The sequence below is a fragment of the Pleuronectes platessa genome, chromosome 8, assembly GCF_947347685.1.
Source record: "Pleuronectes platessa chromosome 8, fPlePla1.1, whole genome shotgun sequence".
Classification (NCBI taxonomy): domain Eukaryota; kingdom Metazoa; phylum Chordata; class Actinopteri; order Pleuronectiformes; family Pleuronectidae; genus Pleuronectes; species Pleuronectes platessa.
Genome location: NC_070633.1, coordinates 27,591,137 through 27,608,833, shown reverse-complemented (window position 1 = coordinate 27,608,833; position 17,697 = coordinate 27,591,137). Strand labels below are relative to the sequence as shown.

Below are 17,697 nucleotides of genomic sequence, written 5' to 3'. Positions count from 1 at the left end.
AGTGAATACCATGTTTTTATTGGCAGACGTAGAATTCCCAGATATCCCTTAAAGGCTCAAAGGGACAAAATAACAACAGTTAAAAAACACCTTCACTCCCGAAACCCCCTAATCCTGGGGGCCCAGATTATCTGTGTATGACAACATTAATGATAAAAGCATTGAGGAAGTCGTGAGCAGAATAAAGGGAACTGCAGCTGTGGAGCCTCACCTCAAACAGCTCATCTGCCGTGCTGTAGTGGATGGAGGCTGGCGACGCGTCGGAGGCCTGGTCGTTGCACCACTGCAGCTCGCTGAGACAGTTGACGCTGTCGAAGTCACTGGTGTCCAGCTGGGAGAGGTCGATGTCCGGGAAGTCAGTGTCCAGGCGGTCCGAACACACCTCCTCCTCCCCATACTGCAAGAGGAAGAGAGAGGGGAAAGGTCACGTTAGTCAAACATCCAGATTAAAGCTAAACTCCCGGGCGGCGTGATCCTGAATAACTGGAGGTGCTGATCCCAGCTGGAGGGAGTGGAACCAGTCTGCCTGCGTCACTGGAGTCAGACACTTTGCTCTTTTATGCATCACAAAGGAATTGATGTTTTCTCTGTAACCACCGCTGTCTAAGAACCCGAGTCCCCGAACATGGGAAGCGACTCGGCTCCCAGCTGAGGTTATCGTTTCCTGTGAAGTTCAACGATCTCGACGCGGCGCTGCCATTGTTATATTTAGGGGTTCGATTCCCACTGGGCCACACTTTGTGAAATATGCATGCAGTTGAAGCACCGTGAGGCACTCTGGATGAAAGCCTCCATCATCTGGTACATACTGTATATTATTACACTGCTCGGTGTCGGAGTCACAAGGAGCTCTCGTCAACAGCCCCCTCATCTCTCAACAGCCACTCATTACAGATAATGAGACTTCCATGTTTGAGGAGGTTCCACCCTGAAGCCCATGGAGGCATCTGCACAATGAGGGATTAGACAGAGGCTGTGTCACATACTGCAGCAGGCGTTGTGCGGAGGACCTGCACATCAACAAAGTGCTATTGTGTCACAGAGGGTCTTCAGGCGATTAGCTCCCCTCGGGCAGAGTGCGTGTTAATCAGTGAAATTAGCTCCTCGGTGTAATCTGTGGACTTCTCCGTCACGGTCGATCCAGCTTTGTGTTCTGAGCTCTGAAGAGCAAATTATTCCCCATCCTTTGAAATGATCCTTTGAAAATGATTCTGGGCGCTCACAGTGATCAGCTGGACTCTCCCTCGTGGACGAGCACAAACACAACCGAGACATATTTGTTCCTTTTATAAAATTTGTAAGTCCACTGCATTTGGAGCATGTCCAGTTGATTAGCTTCTTATTCAGTGGACTCAGACTCAGAAGACAGAAGGTTCTTCTGCAAAGAGCCTTGAATTCAACCTCTTTGAAGACGGAGGATTGTAAAAGTAATAAAGTAGCTTGAATATGTGACGTAGTTGTAGTAACACAGAGAAGTTCTGTTTCATTCACAAATTCATATTTAAACGCACACTGAAGTTAAACATACTTTTGATCACAAGCCTCATTAAGGACTCAACAACCATCTGTCCATCGTTATCCGTACCGCTTAAAGACCCCCCCCTTAAAATCTCTCTAGTAACTTCATGAACCTCCTGACCTCCAGCAGCCCCCCCCCCTCCCCCCTGTGAATTCATAAAACACCATCATGATCCTAAACCCCCAACAATGGATTTAAAATCCCTCAAATCCCTTAGAATCCCTAAACTTTACAGAAAACCCTGAATCCCTGCTGTTAGTTTCCAGGAAACCTTCTAAATAGCTCTCAGCTCTTCTCAGAAACTCTTACAGCTCATTGAGATCCGTCTCACCACCCTGGTAATATTCTGGAGTCCCATCTAGAAAACCTGAAACACCATCAAGAGCAGGGAATCCTTTAGACCCCTGAACCTGACAAAGAAAACCTCCTCAATGAGCTTTGAAATGTCCTCAAGAGCACATGGAACCACCTTCTCAAACTCCATCGAGGGACAAGTCCTGTGAAACACCCACGTGGTCCTCAAACCCCTTCAGGAAACCCCTCAGAAGGCCCAGAACGGGTTCCAGTCAGAAGGTGGAGCCACGTGGTCTCCAGTCACAACACATGGCTGCAGACAGAAACACTGAGCACAGAGAGAAAAGAGGAGGAGGAGGAGGAAGAGGAGGAGGAAGTGTGTGTGTACGTGACTCAGTGTGAAGACAAGGGACTGTGGTCTCTGGTGGGAGGTGAACGAGGGAGGAAGGGGGGGGGGGGGGGGGTGGGGAGGAAACGTGTCGGGGACAGAAAGAAGTGCAACTGGTATTTTTTTTTACAAGGAAGCCGAGCGTTCACGTTGTGTGTCAGTTTGCACGTTTCTTAGAGAAGACAAGAGAACGATCAATTGTGTCTACAAGCACAGACTCTCTCACGCCCACTCACACACAGACACACACACACACACAGTCACAGACACACTTCCTTCTCCATTCTCCTCACAGGGCGAGTAAACAGGGCGGACCAGTTATCAACCAACCGTCTTTCAAACTGAATCAAACCGGCAGTTCTCACTCCAGATCAGATTCCCTCAGCAGTAACATCATCTCAAACTGAACCTGCACTGCAAAGTGTGTCTTCAGGGTGTTGTCTCTGAGAGCTGCCAGCAAGTCACCTGCAGCTCAGCAGCAACACAACAACATTACTATCACGTTATGTTATAGTTTTTATAAAATGATTTCCTCAGGAATTAATCGCCAAACGCTTATGACTGATAATATGCAACAGTTTCTTTTAAAAACCATAAAACTTATGCATCATTTTAAAGTTTGTTTACTTTAGATAAACAGTAATCTGAGTACTTCAGTGCAGTTTGTAGTGGAGCTTGACAGATTGTGAGATTCACTGTGACGTCATCACGGTGTCTCTCTCTCTCTCTCTCTTTCATTCATATCGAGGAACAGTGACTTGAGTCTTCATCTAAACAATAGGTGTGAAAAACACAACCACTCCACCAGAGAGAGAGTTTCTCTTCATCGTTTCCTTCACGATATCTCATCTTCATCACCGGCGTCTGTGATCTGCCTCCAGGAGCCGTCAGGGAATCTCCACGCTCCCTCACTGACTCACACTGAGTTGTGCGACCAGCCACCACAACAACGCCACACAAGAACAGTGAGCGCTAACGATGCCACAAGCTAACAAGAGCGTCCTTCAATTCAAATGAAGCTTCATGCACAGCTTGTAAATGAGACTTTTCATATTTACCGAAACATTGTTCAGTTATTATTTTGGATTATTTCACCATCAAACTGACCGATTGGCTGCGGCTGCACGGACCAACACTTAAAAATGAATCAACAAACTCATGATGTATCGATGATGTAGTTAATTTCACGCAGCAGTGGCCGACCATCATCTCTCTCTTTCATTTCTATCTTTGATTTTAGATCAATATTCATCGTGTCTCTTCATCATCACGACTGACAACTGTTGTATTTTTACAACTGTCCCCGGTCACGAGTTGATTTGTCTGTTTATTCAGGTCAGAGACCGAATAACATGAGCTGATATCATTCATGGTTTCATAAATTACAGAGCAGAATTACACACCAGAGCAGAGACGTGATCAAAGAGCCAATCAGCAGAGTGAAGAGAGAGAGAAAGAGGGAGAGGGAGAGAGGATGGAGGGAGAGAGAGGCATGAAAAAGGAAGAGGGGGAGGAAGAAGAGAGGGAAAAGGAAAGAGAGATGATGGGCAAACAAAAAATACGCCGGACGCGCAGATGAGAAGAAGGGAAGAGATGGGAGAGACTGAGTGGGTGAGAGGGAGAAAAATGAGAGATGTGGGTCAGAAGAGAGGGAATGAAAGAGCGATAGAGGGAGGGAGGGAGGGAGGGAGGGAGAGGGAGGGCAGTCGTGACTTGATAGTGAAGCAGAAGAAGAAGATGGGAAGGAAGGAGGAGAGGATGCCCTCTGTAAGACCCTCCCACCGCTTCCTCTCCTCCCAGTTGCTGATGTGTGTTTTCACCTAGTGTGTGTGTGTGCGTGTGTGTGTGTCTGTGTGTGTGTGTGTAGTTAGCATGCAGCTCACATCCCCCTCACGTGCATCTGACTCATCCCCCTCCACTCATGATTCCTTCCCTCTCTCCTCCTTCTCATCCGCTCTCTTCCTTCCTTCACCTGTCCTTTCCTTGACTAGCCTCCTCTCTCCACTTTTCGTCTCTCCTCTTTTTCTCCTTTATCGTTCTTCACTCTTTCTTACACTCAAAATCTTTCTATTTCAATAACTTCATCCCTCTCTCTTTTCTGTTTTCTTCTCCTCCGCCCTCCCAACATACTTCATCTCCTCTCCTCCTCAATCCTCTTCATCTCATCCTTCTTTTCCCTTTTCATCAGCTTCACTTTGGTCTTTTTCCGTTCACCATTTTCCTTCTTCTTCCCTTGTTTCCTTATGTTTCTTTAACTTTTAATAATTTTCTTCTTCATCCCTCCTTCTCTCCTCTTCTTCCACCTTCTTCCTCTGCTCCACTTAGACCTTCTCTGGCCAATCACCCTTCCTCATCTCTTCTTTCCTCTCCTCTTCACTGCCCTTCAGTCTCTTCTTCAATCCCTTAACCCGTCTAATCCTCTTCCTTCTCTCTCTCCTCCATCTCTCTTCTCTGCCTCCTTTTATCACCCATCCTCTCATCTCTCCTCCTCTCTCCTCCGTGCTTCCCTTCTTCTTCCCTCCGTCTCTCCCTCCTTGTAAACTCGGAGGACAAGCTGATTGATTTCTTTGTTTCCACTCAGCCTCTCTATCTTTCCTCCTTTCATCCCTCCTTCTCTCCTTTCATCTCTCCCCCGCAGCCATCAATCAATAAAAACATCCTTGGGCACGACGCACACACACACACACACACACACTTCACACACCTGACCATGTTGCACCAGGAACCAGGGAAACCTTGACATACATGTGAGGTGTTGACCGAGCAGCACACAAGCACCTGCTCAGAGGACAGCTGGGTCGATGGCGTCCTGCTCCGTCACACACACTCACAGCTCCCACGTCACATGTTAACACACACACAGGTGGTCCCATGCATACACACAGGTGACCCCTTGCATACAAAACTACACAACACGGACCAAGCACAACAAAACACGGAGAGAAGTATTTTCTGTGTCGTACAGGATCCCTGAATATTGTGTTGTACCTATCGTGTGAGAGCAGTGACCTTTGACCTCAGACACGCTCAGTACCAGTTCATGTGATGTCAGATCTTTAAACCACTTTAGGAAAATCAAAGGGTTTCCTCGATAAAGCAAAGGAAGAATCCAGAAACAACACTCACACTCGTTGTATTGGTTTCTAACACAAACGGAAAAGTAGTCGCTACTCTTCTGCTCTGACACCGAGTTACTGGAATCTATTAAAACTGCAATTATAACTATTTTTGTTAAAGTTTGTATGAGTTAAATTGGTTAAGATAAGCCCTCACGGACACAAACCAATGTCACATGTCAAACTCCAGAGTTCCATCAGAATCTGGATCTAGTGAATTTAAACGTGGTTTCGTGAGGAGACTGGTGTGAGAGTGATTTTATATTGTAAATTCACTTTAACTCCAAGTTTCCCGTCCAATCAGCTCTGGTTATTATGTCATAAGGTGAATCTTTACGTTAGAACAAAGATCTAAGTTTTTCCAGTTTATTCTTTTCAGAAGAAGCGCTGACTTCTCTTTCCACTTTCAGACGAGCAGCGCCTCCTGCTCAGAGTCAAACTCTTCTCAGCAGCTCAGAGAAACCGCCCGTTTGAATCCTGATAAAGTCTCGAGTTGAAAAGAAGCTCAGATTCCCCCAAACAGCTCCCAGACCGCGGTGGCTTTAAGTTTGAAACCCAGACGTCTGAGGAGACAATCAAGAGTTCTGTTTCTGTGCTCAGTCACTTCTCTGTGGGAACTAAATAAACACTTGATAAAAGAGGAAATAAAGGGGAGAAAAGTGGCTTATTCTTCTCTGTGTTAATGTGCTGATAACACAATGGCGTCTGAGTGATGAAGCCATCACTCACTGTGTCTCTGTCTGAATCGATTATGGCCTAAATGGAGCTTTAGACTGGGGAGATTAAGCAAACTGGTGTGAAATTAACACCTTTGAAGACATCGAAAGAGAAAACACTTCAGGGGAAAATGGAATAAGTTCATTCAGAGTTTATATGACCATGAATTACTCCAATAAAGGAAGACAGAGACCGAAAGTACCCACAAGTACCTACGTGTGCAAACTTCACGCCGACCTCTGACCTTTTGAAACCCTTTAAAACCACTGGTTAGTGTCGGCTTGTAAAGGGCAGCGTGATAATAATAATAATAATAATAATAACGACAGAGGAGAAATGGGAGAGAAATAAAATGTGGTGACTTCCATTTGTGGTTAAACTCTGCCTCAGTAACAACAGTGAGAAACCTACTGGACCGTTCACATCATAAAACGCCTGCCGGGACAATCACGCACTAAACCCGCGCCCTATTTATAGCACGTCGGCACGTGGGGAGAGCGGTCGGGGCTCGAACCAGCGGGTGACAGTGGGAAGGCCAGCGAGACGTGTGCGTGTGGATCTGCTGAACCGGCATCTTTCACTTCTATATTCAACCGCAGGGTCTATTCTTCCCAGGGTTATCTCTCGTTTGACTTCTCAGCAGGGGGCCGAGGTGAAGCTGCACGTCTTTCCATTAGTCTGCTATTAATAGTAGATTGGGATTATAGTTAGTTGAGGGTTCCTCAAAGGGTTGATGTGATCTTGTACGCCGAGTTGAGCTTCTGAGGTTGGAAGTGAGAAAGTTATTCTTGGAGTCAAAGCTAAAAGTATGAAGCGAAGAAAACCAGAGAAAAACGTTTCCTTACAATCTATTCCATGTTTTACACCAACTGGATCAGGACAAAGCGGTTTAGTGTCACTTTTCCTAACTTTTGTGCGACAGGGAAGTCGGATGTGTGTCTCCTACGTGGTTCTGATCCTCGTGTGATTCTGGATCGACCCACACGGGGAATCAAACCTCCGGCTGATTCCCTGTCAGCTCCACGACTTGTGTAAGGTTATATAAACTCAGTCACAAGCCCGGTCATGTGCCAGTGAGTCGGCCATCAGTGTTCTGGACTGTCCACACTTCCCTTTAGGCTCAGGCATGCACACACACACACACACACACAGACACACACACACAGACAGCCACACCACTACCACCATACAAGGTCAAGCTCTCTCAACTCTGGGCTGGAGGTGCAGGAGGGCAGCAGGGACAAGAAAGGATCTCAGGTCCCAGTTGAATGTACGTGATCACTTCACAGATTATTTACATCCGCTGGTGAAACATGAATAATTTGCCTCGACCCTTCGGGGCTTCAGCTCTCGTTGTGAATAACTAAAAGCATCCAGAGGTTTTAAATAATCAAAGCTGTTGTTCTTTAATTCAGTTCTGAAGGATAAAACAAAAAAGTAATTATGATATGATTTGATAAATCAGAAGTGACAATTAATGTTCCAGCAGAGAGTAAAACCTCAATTTTGACCTTTGAGGAAATAATGGAGATTTATGCACGACTCCAGTAACAAAAAAACAAATATTCTATTTCTATTTAGTTTTGTAAATTACTTAAACTTATTTTTAATGGGGTCAAAATCCCACTTTCTCTCTCCTGCACGAAGCTTCAGGAGTTTTAACCCAAAGTCCAAATTTGTCTCCAAACACGATCCAACGCAGGACTGACCTCGGATCTGTGAGAATTCAAATCCTCAGATATTATAACTTTTAATCTCCAAAATGACGCTTTAAAAAAAAAAAAGGTCTTTGAGAAACAGTGTGAATAATGGAACGTGTGAAGGTGAAGTGACAGAGCCGAGCCCATATACATGAGAGATGATGATGAGAGGAGCCAGATAGAGACTTGTAATCACTCCCCCCCCCCCCCCCCCTGCACACTGAAGTGACACAGATATGAGGCAACCTGCCAGGATGCAGGAGACGTGGCTGAGTGTCCCGCTCCCTTGACTCCCACTGTCTTCAAGGTGCCTTTGGCAGGAAGTGGTTTAGAAGACGACACCCCCCCCCCCCCCCCCCCCCCCCCCCCCCCCATTCCCGTCTCCGCTGTGCAACTTAAACCCGTGGACTCACGACCCCCCGTAAAATGTGGCCGGCACACAAACGTGCACGGGAGCATTGATCAGATGAAAACTGACGCTGGCTTATCAGACATGGATTTCACGTATTGGTCGTTTTAATTTGGTCTTTGGTGATAAATGCTCAAACGCTGAGCTGCCTCTCAACTCCATTTCTCAAGGATCACTTGCCGGAGAGTCTGGGGGAACTTCCTCCTTGGATTGATGATCGTTCTTCTGTCTGTGCAGAGATGATGAGCCGCTTGTTACCTTGTTTGGTTTGTTTGTCCAAAAACTACTGAACAGATTTCCAAAAGAAACTTGGTTGAAGGATGAGACACGGGCCAAGAACTTCTGGAGAGGATCCAGGAAAGTTTTTATATCACTTTCTTTTACTTTGACAGACAGGACGTCCTTTAAAGTTTTTATCTGTTACCAAAGGAATATTAACTTTTTATAATCGTATTTAAAAACAAATCATATTAAGATGATCAGTGGCCTCTTGGCTGAATTTCAGGGGACTGTTGTTGGCCATTTTACGGTGGAGGGAAACATTGTGGGTCAGGGAAGAACCAAATAAATATATTTCAATGGATTTCAAAACAAACAAGAAAATTCTTATCAACAGATAAAACAACCTCTGGTTTTACAACATGAGAAGAAACAGATCTCAAATGTTTAGGAGTCGTATTTAAGAAGAATAAAGGAAAAAAACCCTCAATATTCAGCTCAATGAACGTGTGAATGTTTCTTTTCATCATAACAGGCTTTAATCAACAACTTGTTAAATTACTACACACTTTGTGTTGTCACCCACATTGTACAGAGCGTCTTATCTCCTCCTCCTCTCTCCTCTCTGTCGACAGGTAATGAGAATGGAAAAGCTGCAGGATTTAAAACTCCCCATCTCGTCTCCCTCCTCGGCAGACGACACAGAAGGGATGTGCTTAATTACCGCAAACAAAAAGACCCCCCCCCCCCCTTTCCCCTTCATATTTAATAAGGGCCACAGAAAGCCAATTATGTGCCGTTTGATTATCGAGGTACAAAGTGAGTCGATGAAGAGTCACCAGGGTGCGGACAGAAGCTGAATGAGGAAGAGGATCAATGGGAATCATCATCTCCTGCTGATTCATCTTTATTTATCCAGAAATGCTCGACTGAGCAGCAACTCGGTTTCTAACCGGCAGCGACCGGCTCTACATGCAGGGAGGTGCCCCCCCCCCCCCCCCGATCCAGAGCTGCAGCTCGTCTCAACCCTCAGGAGCTCGCTAACGATTATGTCATTATCTGAACCTGTTGAATAATCGTTTGGTGCTTGAGTCCAAAACACAAAGGTATTTAACTCAGGATGGTATCGCACGCTGGAGAGGAAACATTTTACATTTTGTCTTGATAAATTACTTTAAAAATCAATTATCAACACAGTTGTTGATTCATTTACAAAAACTTTGGATTCTATCGGCTCAAACGAGTCGTTATAAATGTTGTCATCTATTTTATGTGTTTTTATGGAGAAGATAGAAACGTTATGTGTTTGTCTATACGGCAGATTCTAAACAACCAAGTGCTAAACAGGCTTTAAATGCACCTAAATCTATATGAAAAAATATAAATATAATAGAGAATAAACATTAAACATGGCATTAAGGATAAACTGTGTAGAAGTTGGTCAAAGTCGTTTTGAGCCATAACTTAATTATGACCAAATGGATGTTTTATTAAAATCCTTCATATTGTAGAGTCTGAGTCTGGACGGATGTGGATGAGAACTGTAACCATTTCTCATACATTTCCTATTTTTCATATGATTTCTGCTGATCATATGAAAAATGTGTTAAAAGTAAGTGTCTCAAGAGACAGTGGACACAAATCTGAGGAGACAAAAAAAGAAAAGAGCAAAGAGGAAGTTAAGGGTTTCCAGTTCTGATTGTGAATTATGAAAGAGACACCCGGGAGGAGGAGCAGAGACACAGAGACACAGAGACACAGGGACACAGAGACACAGAGACACAGGGACACAGGGACACAGGGACACAGAGACACAGAGACACAGGGACACAGGGACACAGGGACACAGGGACACAGAGACACAGGGACACAGGGACACAGGGACACAGAGACACAGGGACACAGGGACACAGGGACACAGAGACACAGAGACACAGGGACACAGGGACACAGGGACACAGGGACACAGGGACACAGAGACACAGGGACACAGGGACACAGGGACACAGAGACACAGGGACACAGGGACACAGGGACACAGAGACACAGGGACACAGGGACACAGGGACACAGGGACACAGGGACACAGGGACACAGAGACACAGGGACACAGAAACACAGGGACACAGAGACACAGGGACACAGAGACACAGAGACACAGAGACACAGGGACACAGGGACACAGGGACACAGGGACACAGGGACACAGGGACACAGAGACACAGAGACACAGGGACACAGGGACACAGGGACACAGGGACACAGAGACACAGAGACACAGAGACACAGGGACACAGAGACACAGAGACACAGAGACACAGGGACACAGGGACACAGGGACACAGAGACACAGGGACACAGAGACACAGAGACACAGAGACACAGAGACACAGGGACACAGGGACACAGAGACAAAGAGACACAGAGACACAGGGACACAGGGACACAGAGACACAGAGACACAGAGACACATGGACACATGGACACAGAGACACAGGGACACAGGGACACAGGGACACAGGGACACAGAGACACAGAGACACAGGGACACAGAGACACAGGGACACAGGGACACAGGGACACAGGGACACAGAGACACAGAGACACAGAGACACAGGGACACAGATACACAGGGACACAGGGACACAGGGACACAGGGACACAGAGACACAGGGACACAGGGACACAGAGACACAGGGACACAGGGACACAGGGACACAGAGACACAGGGACACAGGGACACAGGGACACAGAGACACAGAGACACAGAGACACAGGGACACAGAAACACAGGGACACAGGGACACAGGGACACAGAGACACAGAGACACAGAGACACAGAGACACAGGGACACAGAGACACAGAGACACAGGGACACAGAGACACAGGGACACAGAGACACAGAGACACAGGGACACAGAGACACAGAGACACAGGGACACAGGGACACAGAGACACAGGGACACAGAGACACAGAGACACAGAGACACAGGGACACAGAGACACAGAGACACAGAGACACAGGGACACAGAGACACAGGGACACAGAGACACAGAGACACAGAGACACAGAGACACAGAGACACAGGGACACAGGGACACAGGGACACAGAGACAAAGAGACACAGAGACACAGAGACACAGGGACACAGAGACACAGAGACACATGGACACAGAGACACAGAGACACAGGGACACAGAGACACAGGGACACAGGGACACAGAGACACAGAGACACAGGGACACAGAGACACAGGGACACAGAGACACAGAGACACAGGGACACAGGGACACAGGGACACAGGGACACAGAGACACAGGGACACAGAGACAGAGAGACACAGGGACACAGGGACACAGAGACACAGAGACACAGGGACACAGAGACACAGAGACACAGGGACACAGAGACACAGGGACACAGGGACACAGAGACACAGAGAAACAGAGACACAGAGACACAGGGACACAGGGACACAGGGACACAGAGACACAGAGACACAGAGACACAGGGACACAGGGACACAGGGACACAGAGACACAGAGACACAGAGACACAGAGACACAGGGACACAGGGACACAGGGACACAGGGACACAGAGACACAGAGACACAGAGACAGAGAGACACAGGGACACAGGGACACAGAGACACAGAGACACAGGGACACAGAGACACAGAGACACAGGGACACAGAGACACAGGGACACAGGGACACAGAGACACAGAGAAACAGAGACACAGAGACACAGGGACACAGGGACACAGGGACACAGAGACACAGAGACACAGAGACACAGACACACAGAGACACAGGGACACAGAGACACAGAGACACAGGGACACAGGGCGCTCGGCTCGGCTCCCTGAGGAGTTTCTCTCCACCGCGATGAAAGATGAACGAGGGCGGGAGAAATAAATGGCGAGAGAAAAGGAGACGATGTTCCCAGAATGCAAATCTGCAGCGTGATTCTCTGATAGGTGGACTGGTTCATTCAGATACTGAGCTTATAGCACGGAGACGGCGTCAGTGTGTGTCTGTGTGTGTCTGTGTGTGTGTGTGTGTGTGTGTGTGTGTGTGTGTGTGGTTGTGGGTCTATATTTAGCTCTTATCCTAGTCTCATGACCAATTCTTCCACAGGCTGCCACTGACTTGAGGAGCCTCTGCCAGACACAGATGACCCCTCACCCCCACACACAGACAGACACACACACACACACACACACTCACACACACTATAAACATGCGTGGCCTTGGCCTCGTGCCCTGTTGTTGTCACATGACAGATAAAAGTGATTTCTGGCCTCGTCTCACACATTTTAATGAATGAATGAATCAATAAGGAAAATTGGCAGCGACTGTTTCTCATTACCTTCCTCAGTGGTGAGACTGTGTGTGTGTGTGTCTGGGAGTGTGTGTGTGTGTGTGTGTGTGTGTGTTGCGTTTAAAAAGGAACCTTCTGTGCCATTTCCTTTATAATTTAATTCACTTAGTTCCTCTAAACTTGCTAAATGACAACCAGTCAGTCAGTCAGTCATGAGGTCAATGCGGGTGTGTGTGTGTGTGTGTGTGTTAAGTGTGTATTTTTTGTGTGTTTGGGATACCATGAGCTCAACTGAGGCCAAAAACCAGAGAGGAAGTGGGACGCTGCTGTAAAAAGTGTTGTACTGACTGTTCCCATCCCAGCTCCTCCAGGCCTGTGTGTGTGTGTGTGTGTGTCCTCATGCAGTTGTGTATATCTTTGTGTACAGTAATTCCAAGGGATAGGATGTCATTACACATGACCGCGGGGCATGCTCCCCTGCCGCAGTGCCTTTGAGCTTGACACTAAAACCCTGTGAGGGTTCATATGATCACGACGACCTGAAATAACTTTCCACGCTCACGAGTTGTGTTTCCGCTCCGTGTATGAAGCTGAAGTTCAGAATGTTCTCAGTAACACACACGATGAGCGTCAGGACTCCACCACACGAGGTGCAGCTGCAAGGTCACACACTTTAGTCCACATTCATGTTTGTCCTTAGTGATTAAACAAACAAGACACAGTATTTATACGTACCAAGTATGAAAGACTAACACTAAACTTCTCACATGTTTTCATTTCAGTGATTCTTAAAACGTTTCATATCTGCAGCAGAATTCAAATATCACAGAAAAGGCCCTAAAGCTGCGAACAGAGGTTTTGTATGATAATTTTTCTTCCTCGTGTCTTTTCATATTAATCATCTGACGACCCCTCGGATTCAGGTGGTGTCCCCGAGTCTTTATGAAACTGCTGCAGCTCCACCTGCAGCAGCTGCAGCCGCCGCGTGCTGCTTCCTTCTAATGATGTCTTTCATCATGAGGCTTTATTCAGACGCAGTACTTCTACTTCAACACTTTAAGTACTTCTACTTCAACACTTTAAGTACTTCTACTTCAACACTTTAAGTACATTTTGCTGCTTAAAGGTTGAATCAAATTCGGTATTTGTGACAAGAATACACAAAGTTTAGGAGCAGAATTTACTCTCGGGTCATCTTCCTCTTGTAAGAGCATCCTCTTGACCCCTGACCCCTGACCTCATTACTATCAGACAGACAGCGTGAGAGCATGAAGTGATGAAAGAGAACTTGTGATGAGGACTAAGGGAAATACCCAACTTCCGACAAATTGCCACTTGGTTTCCTTTGTTCTTTTCTCATAACACACACACACAAACACACACACTCTCTCTTCCTCTCTCTTCGTCTGAGACACACAAACGTGCGGGTTCACTTCCTTTCATATCTCTATTGTGCGCGCAGACACACACACACAAACACACACACACATACAGTCTGCAAATGGTGTCTGGCCTTCAGTCAATACAACAAGTGTTATTGAGTGCTGCTGATGCTTCTTCCAGTCTGGACTCAGAAACACTCTGAGTTCAATCAGACGCTCACTTTCACTTTCCTCCTCGCTCTGGTTTCTGCTCCACATCCAGCTCCGACTCAGCAGAGCAGCCGGGTAATAACCACGTTTCTGCAAAGATCTGCTCAAAGTCTCCTCAATCTCAGTTTGGTTGATTTTCTGCCAAACGTTGGTTAGTTCAGCCTCTGATCTGCCATGTGAGGGACTTTATGAACAAGTCATTTACCATTAACCTTTGGGATGGAACCAAATTTAAGTGTCTCGGCCAAAAATTAGGATTCATCTGCCTCCAGCAAAATCTGACTGGATTTCAAACGGAGGGGATTACTTTTATGAAAAGCTGTGAAATGTCCTCGTCACCCAGAAGGACGTGTCTCCTTCGGTTTGGTTATTTTTTCCAGAAGAGGGAGGAGGAGAGGTCGAGACAACAGCTTCCTCATTACTGTTTCATAATGACGCTCGTAAATATCACTAATGATTCGTTAGAAAATAACCCAAAATATTGAAGTTAAATTGCACCAGATTAAAGCCATTAGACCAAATTAAGAATCCAGTGTGTGTCTGTGTGTTCTTCTGATGTGCGTTCTGTCGACTCATGGATCAGGATCCAGTCTCCGGCTCTTCCGTCCTCCAGGCAGATCCGTTTCACTGATCTCACCTCCAGCCAACCTCTGTCACTCTGCCACCTAATCTGGCTCCATCCATCCCTCCCTCCCCCGGCGGCGGCACACCGGCTAAATCTGGAAGCTTCAGCCCAGGTGAGCCCTCAACCGCCCCCCTGCACGTAAGAGGCTAATGACGGAGGGATGGATGAACACTCACATTAAGCCACGCACTCTGTGCTCGATGCAGCAGGCTGATTCAGAGTGTGTCGTCCTGCTGCACACCATGCACAACTACAAGGTGGCGGCTCCTCTGGAACCCTGAGCCACGCCCACATCCTCGCCACCCCCACCTCATCGCTAAACACCCGCTTAATTGTTGTCAGATTAGCAGTCAAGGCTAAATCGGACTGTTCCACTGGCCGATGGATAAAGCCACAGCCAATCAGGAGCGAGCGAAGGGCGACTCAGCAGCTCAGTGAGATGAGAGAGGGGGAGGGGGGGTGGGGGGGGTGACGGAAGCTAAAATAAGTGCAAATTAAAAAGAGAATCATCTCCAGACATTTCAGGAAAGATTTTTAGAAATATTAAATATTTGGATTAAATATCGAAAGATTTAATTTAATTTTCGGGAAATGTACTTTTGTATGTTTGTAAAGTTGCAGAGCTTTTTATTCTCGGATTTACGAATTTTAATGTCCTGTAAAGTTTGGAGTTGCTCCAGTGCACGTTTCCTTGTTGTGTCTGATGCTTAAAATCTTACATTTAAGCAACTTTGAATTAAATATATTTGAAATAATAACACCACTTGCACAAATTCTGAAAAAGGTAAGACAACTGAAACTTTTCTTCTTTGTTATCGCGTCATTTGCATCAAAGGAAACCTGCACTTTTCTATTATTTAATAGAATTTAATATAAAATAATTAAAATTTAATTAAAAATGATGATCGATATCATGAATCAAAAAGCTGCATCAAGGGTAAAAACCTGTGTCTCACTCGAGCCAAACTTGGCCAGACATCAAGATCGAGGAAATCACAAGCGACAGATGACGGCGGCCTGAAGACGAGATGGAGGGGGGGGGGGGGGGGGGGGGGGGGGGGGGGGGGTGAGCTGCCGTCCTGACGCCGCAGGTAGCCGGCGCGGCCTCGTAATGGGATCGGGGGGGGGGGAAGCCGATTCAGGGCTCAGAAATAAGAGCGGCGGTGGCAGCTGAGACGGAGAGGAGGCGCTGCCAGCTCGGTTTCATTCAGTGTGAGCACAGAACAGATACCGAATGGAAACAGGACAGAGGGAGTCGGGAGATTGAGATAAAGAGACACTCTCTCTCTCTCTCTCTCTCTCTCTCTCCGACTTTAAGAGGATTGAATCTGCTCACTTTGAGTTAATTTGATAAAACTCACAGATGAGCAGAGAAGATATTCAACTGGTTTCTAGAATAAACGCCCCAGCATCACAATCTCCTCCGTGTCCTTCTGTCGTCTTTCTCCCTCAACGTGACGACTTTGCAATCTCCTTAAGCACCGGCGACCATTTTCCAAATTTCCTGTGAGAGACGCGTGTTGATTAAATTGCTGCTGAACAGGTTCTAACCCTCAGCAGCTACGATGTCCCGGTCTCAGGTGTCCCACCGTCTCAGTATCTAATTTCAGAGCACTCGGCCTTGAGCTGCACCAGAACCCCTGCACCCCCATCTATCAATCCATTAGAGTCCCTGTGTGGGCATCCTCCTCCCTATTCATAATGCATCCACAGACTCTAACACACAAACACAGAACGTCCTGCTTTTCATAAATGATCCCGTGTGTGTTTCACAGTTTATTGTACGAGCAGGTTTATGAGGATGAATTCAAATGATATGTGCTATAGCTTCACAGGTATGGGCTCAGAGGATGACTGTGCAGTATCTGAATCAGCTAATCTGAAGCCTGGTCGGCCACAAGGATTTGTTTTACTGCGAAATCCAAGGACGTCACCTTTGACCACTTCCACTCAAATAACTGTCACTTCCAGCAGAACGCTAGCAAGGGCATCGAAATGGATCACACCAGTGGAGAGTAGGTTCTCAGTGGTGCTGCCTGTGGAAAGGGTCAAAAGGTATTCAGTGTGGACGGGACACAAACGAGGAGGAGACCTGCTGATGGGGTCCCGGCTGGTAGGGATTTGACATCCTTCTTTAAGAGCTATAATGTGTGTTATTTTGTTTACCTGATCATTTAAATAACCCTCAGATTCATCCTCTAGCCCTCTGGAAGGATCCCTGACCCCATGTCGGGAACTCCCACCTAGAAAGTGATGATAATATGGAGCTGCAACAAACCCGATTTGGTTCTAACTCTCTGATTCGGAGCCAACCAACCTGAAGTAGACCCGAGGGGATGTTGTTTTGTGCCGGAGCTGCAGCCTCAGGACTGAATCCATCACTGTAACATCAGCGTATCTGATTATTCTCAATAGCTTCATTAGCAATTAGAGGCGGACGCTGATCCCAGCGAACAGAGGGGATTGGTGAGCTGTCCAGAAAGTACACACTCAAATAAAGCTTTCATTTCAACATCACAATCCATCACTAGCTCCATCCCCTCCCTCCGTGTTACTTTACCTCTACATCTAGTTCATCTGTTGTTTCTACTCTTCCTCCTTCCACCCTCTTCTCCATCCAATCCCTGTTTTCTCATATATAACCCTCCTTGTTTAATTCCTGCAGTGACGACCATCATGTGACCTGACCCCCCCGTCCTCTGTCCACATTAACACACGTCACTGCCACAAATAAAAAGCATACGTGCTGGTTCCTCGAGGTCCCAATCTCCACAATCGCTCTCACTGAGGAA

The 17,697-nt window shown here is 46.7% G+C and overlaps 1 protein-coding gene across 1 annotated transcript in view; it reads right to left on the bottom strand.

Annotated features, from left to right (window-relative positions):
• The window catches only part of ppargc1b (peroxisome proliferator-activated receptor gamma, coactivator 1 beta), a 91,990-nt gene that overhangs the window by 26,400 nt on the left and 47,893 nt on the right, over window positions 1–17,697 (bottom strand). Inside the window, exon 2 of the mRNA XM_053428900.1 lies at window positions 212–397. Coding sequence (XP_053284875.1) covers window positions 212–397 — 186 coding nt within the window. The remainder of the gene's footprint in view (window positions 1–211; window positions 398–17,697) is intronic.